Below are 12,685 nucleotides of genomic sequence, written 5' to 3'. Positions count from 1 at the left end.
GCCTCTCTCTGGGTGGATTTCCTCAGGTCTTCCTGGGTCCAACCCTGTCCCCATTGGCTACATTTCTGCCTATATCTTGAAAAGAATGACCCGACTTACCAGGCTCCCCAGGGAATAGGGTTCCAGCAAGATTTGTCTTGTTTCCCAATCTCTTTGGAGTCACAGTAGACTCTTGGCTGGTGGTTTTGGGTCAGAGTGTCCCCACACACTATTTGTTCCTAACCCACACCCATAGAGGGTAAGCCTCTTTCAGAAATCCCTTCGGGTATTTTGGGGTCCACGAGCTGAGTAGCCTAAAGGGATCAACTTTCTTTTTTAACTCCTGCCTTTCACCTACCTACATGTCTGCAGTGGAGTCTCAGGACCTTCTACAAAACCATGGACCTGTCTCGTGACTCTCTCATGAGCTGAGGCTGCCATCTTAACTGCTTGATTTTTCTATATGTTTCCCCTATGAAGACAGTGCTAGAGAGCATGTGGGAGAGAAATACAAAACAGGACCCATGAGTTCGCCATCCCAGAGTGGCTCTCTCCTACGGAGAGAACTGAAATATGGTCAGATTCTCTTTGAGTTCATAAAATAGTTCTATTAACCCCTATCCCACAAATTTAGTTAGATAATGGATAAAAAGAATTTATCACACTTTCTAGCACTGAGTGGGTGTTCAATAAAGATTAATTCTTTTTTTCCTGTCCTCCACAAGCCCCCTTCCTTTGCAGAAATATGATTTTTGGAGCTGAAATATATTCTAACAATGAAGACACTGGTGTTCAGAATGGTAGGGTGATTTTCCTAAGATTACACAACAGGCATCGAAATCCAGGAGTCCCTAGAGTGTCTCGGTTGGTTGTCATCTTGTGTGGAGACTGTAATGCCTGCAGTACAGGAGTGTGCTTTGCATCCCGAAGTTCGGTGCTTCTTTGTTGATTGTCATAGACTTGTCTGCTAGTAGTTTCTCAGGCATCAAGCCTTCATGTCTGCTTTTGAAACCTTCTTGTCTCCTTGGTTACAGAGGAGGCTTCTCAACTCCTGTAATAAAAACTTGAAATATAAAAATGGGAGTAAGAAATTATCCAGCCTAGTGGGTTTCCAATGTGCCTTAGGAGCAAAATGTTGTCTTCCAATGATACTCTTCTATTAATAGAATAGATATCATGTCTTTTGGCTTTAGCTGTTTTATATTTATATATATTTGAATGATATGTTTCTGGAGAAGAGTTTGTTCAAGAATTACCATAGCAAGGCAGTGTCATGTTAAAACACTGTCTGGAGACCTGAATTTAGATGTGAACGAAGTGGGCTTCTCTGGTTGAAAGTGTGGGAGACCTAGGAAACAGAGTCATCCTTCCTCCTCAGCCTCTAAGTTCTAGACAACTCTGATCTAGGACAGAACATTTCCATTGAGAAATGGATGATAAGATAACCAAGATTCAGGGAAAGGTGGTGGCTTTTCTGAGGCATCTTGGGAAAGGCAGCACTTTTGAGCCCAGGTTTCTTATTCCAAGTCCCGTGTTCTTTCCCCAACACCTCACCTAGGGCAGGATGACTGAGTTTGGTTACAAGAAACACTGCTTCAGTTCGATGATCTTGGCCCATGTTGGAGAGAGGGTGAGAGGCCCACGGCTTGGTGTAAGGAGCATGTTCTGCCTGCACCACGAGCAGTGTGTCTCCTTGGTTCATCTTCTGGGTCAGCACTATGCTCTGGAGATGCAGTCAAGCACATGTCAAAGGAGGGAGGAGTCAGTAGAAGGGCTCATGCTGCAGAGGAAGTGTTCTCTTAGAATGGAACTCACAACATTCTTTTTTTTTTTTTTTTTGAGACGGAGTTTTGCTCTCTCTCTCTTGTTGCCCAGGCTGGAGTGCAATGGTGTGATCTCAGCTCACTGCAACCTCCGCCTCCCGGGTTCAAGAGATTCTCCTGCCTCAGCTTCCTGAGTAGCTGGGATTACAGGCATGCACCACCATGCCTGGCTAATTTTGTATTTTTAGTAGAGATGGGGTTTCACCATGTTGGCCACGCTAGTCTCGACCTCCCGACCTCAGGTGTGAGCCACCACATCCGACCAGAACTCACAAAATTCTTAAGCAACAAGAACCATGTTTGAGGCAAGAAAGAAAAATCCACAAGGGTCAAATGATAAAGGCACAACAAAATTGTGCTACACCTTATAGGTCACAAAGTACTCCATGTACATTTAATCCTCATTAGTCCAGAAATTAAGACATCATTATTACCTCTTACATCAAAGCAAACTGAGGCAGCAAGTGATGAAGTGGTGTTCTCCCAGTCATGCTGCCTGGAAGTGGCAGAGCCTGAGAACACAGGCTCTCTCACCAAAACTGAAAGTTATGCATCTTATAGCTTGTAGCTGTACGAGAAGAGATGTCAGCAAGGCATTGAATAGCATTTTGGCCAACCTCTATTTTCCTGCTTGACAGAGTGAGTGGAAAAGGGAGAGTGAGAGGAGGTACAGAGAGAAAGAGGAAAAGAAGAGAAAGTGTAAGACAAAAGATTCTGTGACCTTTAGCCTAAGCTAAGTGCATGGGTCTCTCCTTTGTGCTATTCCCAGCTATTTCTCTCTGCATATCCCAAACACATCCTACTGAGGTCATATATTTAGAGTCTGCTGCCTTCCAGAGAATGTGAACTCCCTAAGGAGAGGGACAGCCTTATTTATCACGGCATCCCCAGAGCCTTCCCCACAGAGAGTGATCAATAGAGGAAGAACAGCACTGAGTGCTTAGTCTCTGCAACAAGTACTGCACTGGATGCTTTTCCAAGAGGTGGACACTGTTATTCCCATTTTACAGGTGAGGGAATTAAATGCAAAGAGGAGATAAGGAATCATTGGAGGAACTCTCAGGGGTAGGACAATTTATAACATCAAGGAAAGCTGGGTGGTGTTATGTATGCCTTGATGAGCTGGACATCTCTGGAAGCCTTGTCCAGCTGGCCAGGGCACAGCCAGGCTGCCAGGCTATGAACCCACAGTGAGGTCTCATTAGCATTCAGTGGGGGAAGTAACCAAGGGGGATGCCATCCAGAGCATTAGGAAGAGACAGGCTGTGTTTTAATTATGACCTGGATTTTGAACAAACCCTTTTCTCTGCTTGTCTGAGCCTTAGAGAAAACAACTTGTGGGAGGTGTACAGTCGGCAGCTGGGTCCACAGCGGTAGCTGTACAGCTGTGTACACATCTGGCACACAGGTGGTGGACCACATGCACCTTTTCTCCTTGAATTGCTCTGGGGTTAGTGAAGGTAATAGGAGTCAAGGTAGTAAGGTGAGGTTGATCTGGTTTGAACCCAGAAAGGGAGGGAAAAACAGGAGAGAAGAATAAAACAGGACTGCCCTGCTCTTCCTGGTCTGTAATCCCCAGTGACCATGACCATTTCAGGATTTGAGCCCAGACAACTCCCGCCACTTCCTCTAGCCACTCCTGAGTCAACATGGTGGGCTCTCTTTGTTGAGCTCACTCCAACCCTCCCTTCTCCAACTTGGGGGAAATTTTTGGAGTGGGGGATGAAATTAAGAAGGCAAGAAAAAGAGGAGGAGATTAGCAGGGTGGAAGTTAGACAAGCACAGATGCTACCACCTGCTGTTGCAGCTTCTCAAGTGCTTGTTGACTCCCTGGGAGCATTTGCCTTGAGTCTGTTTAACAGTTAATTCCAGGGGAAGGGGAGGAGAAGGAGGGCTTGGGGACAAAGGGCCTTTGACCAGCTCCTGGAAAAGCATTGATTAGTTTGCTCAGGTTGGCAAACAGCAACCGGGGACTTGGGGCCCAGGGATGAAATGGGTGGATTTTCTGTCCAATGACAGTATCCAGCATAGGGGAGAGGGAGTCAAGGCAAATAGTCAAAGGGCTGATGTGCCAGAGGTTTAGACATAGAGAGAAAAACTGCACTGGGTGAGAGGGCAGGGGAAGGGCAGCTGGAACCTGGAGTTCCAGGCTCTACCATAACTGTTAGTGATAAACGAGCCATTCCAACCCCTTGGACTGTCCCCCTGTTTCACTTCCTTGCTGAAACTGAGAGGCAGAGGAGAAGCATATCGAGATAGGTTATTCTGAGGTGCTTCTGATGGCCAAGGGCAGGGAGGACTGGTGTGGTGCTTCAAGGCCTTTGTTGAAAGTAAGACAGCACATGCACTTCCAATCCCGCAGCCTGGCCTCTGTCCCAGGAGGCTGTTTCCTGAGAGGTGGCTTCATCATCTTTTCCAAGCTTTGCCTTCCTTCACTCAAAGAATTTGAATGGCCCTCTTTTTTGTGTCAACTTATGAGTAATGCCTCCCTGGGAACTTCTCCTTAGCTTCCCCTTCATTCCACCCTCAAAACTCTTGCCTTCGTCCAGGAAGCTTCCAAGGTAAACACACAGTGCACATGTATTGACTTAGAATCATAAACCAGCACAATTTAGAGTTGGGAGGTGATTAAATATTATAATTACATATATGATAGCTTTATGCCATTCTATTTTATATTCATGGGACGTTGCTTTATATTGTTCTTATATTCTGTTCCCTAAAGTTAAATCCGTAAGATTAGACATGATTTATCTGTTCATTTATGTGTTTGTTTACTGTCTCTCCCACTAGCATGTGTGCTACATGAGGTCAAGGATTTGTCTGTCTTGTATCCTTTTGTGCCTACAACAATGCTTACCACATAACAGACACTCAGTATATACTTGTTCATGTACATGAATGCTGTTTGGATGGTGGTTTCTTTTCCTCCTCTCCCTGTAAAGACACAGAGTGTGGTAAATTGCAGGGTACATAGTGGATGCTGCTGAATAAAGGAAAGAATGAATGAAATGAATAAATGATTGAATGAGTACATGAACGAGATTTTGAGTGAATGAATTGGGAACGCTTAGGCCATCATGGTAGTTGGCCTGCCTATATGAAATGCTCTTCAGTTGTTCATATTTTCTTAGCTCCTGCCAGGGTGGGGCTCATCAGCAGAGCATGGTGGCCTCAGCTCCCTGGATAGGCTCTGAGTCAGTTCATATCTAGCTTTATAAAGAGGAGAGTGGTGTGGAGTTTCATCTGCTCTCTCTGGCCATCCCCTTAACATTCTCTCCCGTACACCATCTGACCTTTCCATATCTACTGACCCCTCTGGCATGTGGGGATAAACAGAGTGTTTTTGAAAGTATTTTCCCCTCTATTTTGCTACTACTTTAAAAAAGAAAAAAAAAGTCTTTATTTTGGAAATAGTAAAATGAATGTTATAGTGAATGAATCCCAGAGATATTCTTAGGGTATATTGTCTCTGTACTTATGCCAAAGTTTTGACAAATGCAATTATGGTATCATCAAGCAATTTAAAAAAGAAAAAGGAAACAGAGGGATCTGCTTTAAATTTTAGTTTTATCGTAGGTTTCCCTGAATTGTTATTTCTCTGGAGTGACAAGGAAGAGAAGAGACACATCTTTATTGGATATCTATTATGTGTCAGCTCATATGCTCGGCTGTTTATATATATTATGTTATTTCAGAAAGAGGGTGAACAAATTAGATCCACGAGTCAAATAAAATCAACTTCTATTGAGCACCCACCATATGTGAGAGTATATAAATATTCCACAGGCCTTGTTCTTGAAATAGGAGTTGTTGACAAGATAAGTTATAAACATGGGAAAAGTAAAATAATAAGGCAAGAGTAAGATAATATTTTGAGCCAGCAAGTGCAAGCAATTGATGGTAGAATTTTTGTAGCTGGAGGAGACTGGCCTAACATCTTAACAATAGACAGAAAAAAGAAGATATGAAGGGGCAGGCTAAACAACCTGTCCAAGATTTTGCAGGGTTATCTGTAGAGCTGGCAGCAGAGCACAGGCCTCCAGTGCCCACCACTTTTCATATTGTAGTTCTGAGACATCTCCAGAGAACTGTGGAATGCCCCACAGAGACAGTTCCTGGTATCATCATTCAAAGGGGGGCAGTCACTTCAGGCTGGGGGGCACAGATAAGGGCAGGATTCAAGGAGAAGATGGAAGCTGCTGTGTCCTAAAGGGTGGTTTGGGTTCAGATAAATTAAACAGGAAAACATCATTTCTAGGATGGGGAAATGATATAAATAGTCCCAGAGGTAGGAAATGAGTAATTTTGTATATTGGAGTCTTCGCAGCTCTGACCACTAGGACCCTGGGAGCCATGCCCCATGCTTTCCTATCTCCCAGCTGTAGGCTCTGCCCCCTTCTTTCTGTCTTACCTCTGCTGCATGAGTCCTGACCCTGATAATTTCTCAGCCGCTCACTCATCCCACTACCTCTGTTTCTATTCCACTTTTCATATAGCCAAGAGCTCCTTTTCCAGAACTTGGATATTACCATGTTAAAAAACCATTCAAGCCTACTGAGGTGGCTCATGCCTGTAATCCCAGCACTTTGGGAGGCTGAGGTGGGAGCATCACTTGAGGTCAGGAGTTCAAGACCAGACTGACCAACACGGTGAAACCCCATCTCTACTAAAAATACAAAAATTAGCTGGGTGTGGTGGTGTGCGCCTGTAATCCCAGCTACTCAGGAGGCTGAGGCAGGAGAATCACTTGAACCCAAGAGGCGGACATTGCAGTGAGCCGAGATCACGCCACTGTACTCCAGCTTGGGTGACAAAGCAAGACTCTGTCTCAAAAAAAAAAAAAAAAGCCATTCAATGCTCCTGATTGCTGGCCAGATGATGTCCAGCTCCCTACTGTGTGATTGAGTCATGACTTAACTTCACCTGCCACCTTCTTGGAGGTACCTGCCTCTAACTTGGTGGAGTACACCCTACAACCTGGGCATCCATGCCTGTTCATGGCTCCAGGCCTTTACACAGGCTGTCCCCTCCCCTCCTCCCACCCCTTTGTGCCTGCCAGCCTGCCTTCCTTCCTGTCTTTTGTTTGAGTTAGATTTATTGAATACATACTAAATGCACCCCCCACTCACTCCCTGCAGGTTAGTTATTTCCCGCTCTGTACTCCCACAGCCCTCTACTTTAATTATTTGGATATGTCTATCTCTTCCATTAGCCTGAACTCAATTCTGAGGGGGATTTTCCTTTATTCATCTTCACATCACTAGCACTTACTGGTTTTGACTTGGCATATATAGTAGATACTCTAACTGTTTTGTTGAAAATAAATGAAAGAAGAGTTAAGTCTTAAGAGATAGGCTGAATCTATTGAATTCAGATAAACAGGCTGGGAAGTTGGGATGCCATTTTTCAAAAACTGGATTACACATCTAAGCTCTTACACATCTCAAGAGCTTGTGAAGAATTCACATTCTGGGGCACAACCTTTTACACTCTCACAGGAGTGGGCTTGGACAATTTTGTTATTGTTATTGCTGATTGAAATAATTTAAATAATAAGCTCCCCTAGGGATTCTGAACAGCCTGCCTGGTGCCGGTCTGTAGACCAACCTTTGAAAGCACTGTGTCATGAACCACAGCAAATAAATTCTGGGCATTGACTCGGATACTCTTCTTTTTTTTAATCTTTAATTTTATTTTAGGTTCTGGGGTACATGTGCAGGATGTGCAGGTTTGTTACATAGATAAATATGTGCCATGATGGTTTGCTGCATTTATCAGCCCATCACCTCAGTATTAAGCCCAGTATGCATTAGTTATTTTTCCTAATGCTCTCCCTCCCCCCACCCCACCCCCTGACAGGCCCCAGAGTGTGTTTTCCCCTCCCTGTATCCATGTGTTCTCACTGTTCAGCTCCCACTTATAAGTGAGAACATGCGGTGTTTGGTTTTCTTTTCCTGCAATGGTTTGCTGAGGATAATGGCTTCCAGCTCCAATCATGTCCCTGAAAAGGACATGATCTTGTTCCTTTCTATGGCTGCATAGTATTTCATGGTGTATATGTACCACATTTCCTTTATCTAGTCAGACACCCTTCTTCAGCCTTTGAGTGACTCAACTGCATGCTTCAATTCAATCTCCTCAGGGAATAAATAACCTGGATTTAAAATACATTTCATTCTAACATTCATATCCTAGTTCTTGAAGTTCCTTTTGCTGTTGACTTCAGGGGAGACCCATAGGGAATAAATAACCTGGATTTAAAGTACATTCCATTCTAACATTCATATCCCAGTTCTTGAAACTCCTTTTGCTGTTGACTTCAGGGGAGACTCAGGACCAAGCCAGATTTTACTCATGGTGCATGTACTTCCTTTCTCCCTGCTGCCAGGCTGTTTGCTGTTAAATGTGGGGGCTGCTTCGAGGCCATCGCTCCCAATGAGTTTGTTATGCGGGCCCAGAAGAGTGTATACCACCTGAGCTGCTTCTGCTGCTGTGTCTGCGAGCGACAGCTTCAGAAGGGTGACGAGTTTGTTCTGAAGGAGGGGCAGCTGCTCTGCAAAGGGGACTATGAAAAGGAGCGAGAGCTGCTCAGCTTGGTGAGCCCAGCAGCCTCAGACTCAGGTGAGTGCCAGGTGGCGGGCAGGGCTGCGGTGGGGTGGGTAGAATGGAGTTGGGTGGCTGTCTGCATTGTTTCTTCCCTAGAGAGCCAGCCTCCAGGGCAGCCTAGCTCCGTGGCAAGGCAGTTCTGTGTATTCCAGGAACTTTCTTTGTAAGCTCGGAATAATCTCTCATCAGTCAGCGATTACCATGATGATGGTGCATAACAAATTACCCTCAAATTCCATGGCATACAACCATAAACACTTAACACACACACACACACCCCCCCACACACACACGTGTCTGGGTTAACTGGAGTTAACTGGACTTTGCTTCAGGCTTCCAGTTACCTGGAGTCTGCTGGTCTCAGCTGAGCTTAGCTCCAGGCTGTAGACAAGGTTTAGGAATACTCTGTGCCATTCATTCCAGGATCCAGGTTTGAGGAGCAGCAGCTGCAGGGCACGATCTTCGGACAGTGGTAAAAGTGCAAGAAGGCATGCCCAACCACAGAGCACATTTCAAGCTTCTGCACACATCATGTCTGCTAATATTCCATTGGCCAAAGCAAATGGCAATATCAAATCCAAAGTCAAGAGGAGAAGAAATACACTCCATGCACCACAAACCCCTGCCCAGGTATAGATACATAATACTTTTAAAGAGAATGATGGATTGGAACCAATAATTCAGTCTACCACAATCACCAAACTGTTCTAAGCTTTCGTTTCCTCATTTGTCAAGCGGGAAAGATGGAATCTATCTAAGGCTTGGCAGGCCACATAAAGAAAGGCACTAGAATGATTTTGTTCTTTCTCCTCATCAGCCACTCGACCCTCCCTCTTACTGCCTTGAGGGTTGGCGAAAGAGAGAAGACAGGAGAGGTTCAGAGATTTTACAGGGCAGGTTTCACAAGGCCAGACAAATTACATTAAATTAACACTGACTACATTCAACATGAAATGCCTTTTTGGAGTGTTGGTCTGCACAGCTCCAGCATTCCTCTAGGAATCTGTGAGATCCAATTAGGTAACATCTATGTGACCTTACTAGTTCTTGCCATTGCCAATTCCAGTCCATTTCCAAGACCCCTGTAACCTCACTCTATCCATCTCTTTGGCCTGTTTGGGAGGTTCTGATCACTCCCACCCTTCACTCCAGCCTTACTAGGCCCTAGCACCTGTCAGTGTGTCTCACCCACTCTCAAATCTTAAAAGTCTATTCCTTCTCTGCCTCTTTCCCTCTCCCTTTTGTCCTGCTAGCTTATCCTTTAAGCTTCCCTCTAAAGGCAACTTTATCGGGAAGGTCTCTTAATCCCTCATGCTGAGTGAGTTTACCCTTAACTTCTGCTACTGGGATATTTACTTCATTGTAGTTACATGTTTGGTTGTTTCTTATTCTTTTCAGAGTGCTAAACTCTGTGAAGGACAGTGTGTGTCTTATTTACCACTATATTCCCAGGCCTAGCACAGGCATGGAGCACTGAGGGTGCCTGATAAAACTCTTTGTTAAAGAGTGAATAAACATGTGAGACAAAAGCATCATGGCATGGTGCTTAAGTGCAAAAACTTTGGAGACAGACGGGTGGGGTGCCTTAGCCAGGTTTTATCACTATATCTCTGTGACTTTGGGCAAATTTTGGAACCTCTCTAAGCCTCAATCTCCACAGCTATAAAATGGTGATGATCACACCTACTAACAGGTTTACTGTTGGAGAATGAGACAGAATGCATATAAAAAGCCTGGCGTTCAATAAATGCGGGTGCTTGACACCCACTAGACAGTGTTAGCATCTTTGTAGCAGCCGTGTTCTGCTCCCTTTACCTCCAGGTTGGTTCTTGCCTGGCCTTGCTTGCAGCCTTAAGAAAGCTGACATCAGGAAAACCCCAGCTTCTACTGGTGTTATTGGCCTTAGGTTTTCCTGGATTTATTATTTTGATTTAAGGGAAATTTCTGCTTGTCAGGAACACTGGCACTAACTTATGTAGTATCTTCTTCAGGGGCAGTTGGGCCCATTCTAATGGGTATACCACTTGGCATTAAAAGGTCAACTTAACCTGTCATTTTCCTCCAGGTATCTTGCTGTGTCCACCCTCTTAGGCTTCCTCCCCAAAATCCTGTAGAATTTCTAATTTCCCAAGGGCTTAGGTGTTATGGTGATCAGAATAGCAGCATGACCATAGAAAGATGTGTACTACCCTCCCCTCCCACCTCATCAATATTACTTTCAATGAATGGGGAGTGCTGTCTCTTGAGTAGTTTTACTCTTTGTTAGATCTAATAATTAGAATGACATTCTAGCATTTCCTGTGTTAAATCAAAAATTACTTCCCTGTACCTTTCTATCTACAGTGTAAACATTCAATAATTTTGTTGAATAATTAAATGAATGAATTATAATTCTGTTTTCTGAAACTGGAAAAAATAGGTCTGATTGAATCATTTGAAGGCAACAATTATGTCCTCATTCAGTCTTGACTTCTCTATCCTAAACATACATAATTCCTTCATTTGATATGGGTTTCTCACATAGAAACCCATATGATATGCTTTCTCGCATAGAAATAAATGCTGCGGTCTAGCCTTTCCTGATAAACATTTGTTTGGAGGCTTAATCACTAAGTTATTCAGTAGTCCCTGTGTTAACAGTTTACAGATTTTACTTCACTACAAAATCAATAAGAGGCATTAGTGGATTGGCTCCACGCCCCTACCTCTGAAAAAAAAAAAAAAAAAAAAAGAAGCAATAGCAAAAGCTTATCTGATCTAAGCAACATTTATAGATTAACAAAATTATAATGCTCAGTACCAGGGAACTGCAACAGGTTCACTTCCTGATCACATTTTCAGCAATACGTTCAGTTATGGAAATTTCTCTTTGAGGCTGATAATGACATATTGGAGCTTTCCAGTTTATTCATTCAGTAGACATATCCTGAGTGCTTGTATTATGCCAGGCACAGAGTCAGAATATGAATGACAAGAATGATGTGGGGATGGGGAGGTCTCAAAAGCATATCAAATGAAGGAATTTTGTATGTTTAGGATAGAGAAGTCAAGACTGAATGAGGACATAATTGTTGCCTTCAAATGATTTTTTCCAGTTTCAGAGAACAGAATTATAATTCATTCATTTAATTATTCAACAAAATTATTGAGTGTTTACACTGTAGATAGAAAGGTACAGGGAAGTAATTTTTGATTTAACACAGGAAATGCTAGAATGTCATTCTAATTATTAGATCTAACAAAGAGTAAAACTACTCAAGAGACAGCACTCCCCATTCATTGAAAGTAATATTGATGAGGTGGGAGGGGAGGGTAGTTCTAGAAGACCTCTGTTATCCCTTTCAACTCTAAAAACCTGTAATTATTTTTGTAGTTTTAAATGAAGTGACATTAAAGTCTCAACCAGAATCAAATATCTTACCTGGACTACTCATTTTGTCAATTATATCAATGCTACTTGTCTTGTATCATAAATTTTTTTGTGTGCCAAAGCTTGCCTCTTTATTGAGAGGACAAACTTCTAGAGAACAGGGTTGTAGCTTTTGGTTCCTTTGTTCCTTTAACAAAGCTTAGTATGATGTCAAGAGAAGAGTAAGCGATCAAGAAGTACCTAATTAGTTGAATTAAATCTTCATGGAATGAAGTCCACCTCATTGTTAACAGAAAGCAGACAACTTTAGGATCTGCCCCAGTACAAATACAGTTCCTCCTCTGGTTTCTGTCTTGAGTACCATACATATATATTGTAGGTGTTTGATAAGTGTTTGTTCAGTGAATGACTGATCTAGTATCTTTAACCTTTTTATCAATGACTTGGATGAAGACACAGAAGGCAGGTTTATTTGGTTTACAGATGACACAACCTGGCAGGGAAGGCTGGTGTGGCAGTGGATACTCTCAGTGTTCAAAAAGATTTTGACAAGCTAGCAGAACTGCACAAAGACAGCAAGATGAAATCTAACCATCATATCCCAAAATTCAATTGTAATTGTATGAAATGGTGCCTGTTTTGAGCGAATTCAACGTGGGATTATAGTTGGCAATAAAGCCAATAGGATCCAAAAAGACATATGCTGTATTAATAGAACTACAGTGTCCCTAATGTGTAATTATAGTTTCAGTATTTTTTTTTTTGCCCTGGTCAGAGCACATTTAGAATATGTGGGCTAATTTTAAATGATACATTTGAAGAGGTCATTGACTAACCAGAGAGAATCTTGAGGAGGGTAATTAGCTTGTTAAATCATAAATAACTAAAGAGACTCGGTGTATTA

General features: G+C 43.0%; 1 protein-coding gene across 2 annotated transcripts in view; it reads left to right on the top strand.

Annotated features, from left to right (window-relative positions):
- The window catches only part of LMX1A (LIM homeobox transcription factor 1 alpha), a 155,056-nt gene that overhangs the window by 98,533 nt on the left and 43,838 nt on the right, over positions 1 to 12,685 (top strand). For both annotated transcript variants that reach the window (XM_023207009.1, XM_023207008.1), the window contains exon 4: positions 8,194 to 8,426. In XM_023207009.1, coding sequence (XP_023062777.1) covers positions 8,194 to 8,426 — 233 coding nt within the window. The remainder of the gene's footprint in view (positions 1 to 8,193; positions 8,427 to 12,685) is intronic.

The sequence above is a fragment of the Piliocolobus tephrosceles genome, chromosome 1 (assembly GCF_002776525.5).
Source record: "Piliocolobus tephrosceles isolate RC106 chromosome 1, ASM277652v3, whole genome shotgun sequence".
NCBI classification, from domain to species: Eukaryota; Metazoa; Chordata; class Mammalia; order Primates; family Cercopithecidae; genus Piliocolobus; species Piliocolobus tephrosceles.
Note: the sequence above shows the minus strand (reverse complement) of the source record. Positions and strands in the feature narration are given on the sequence as shown.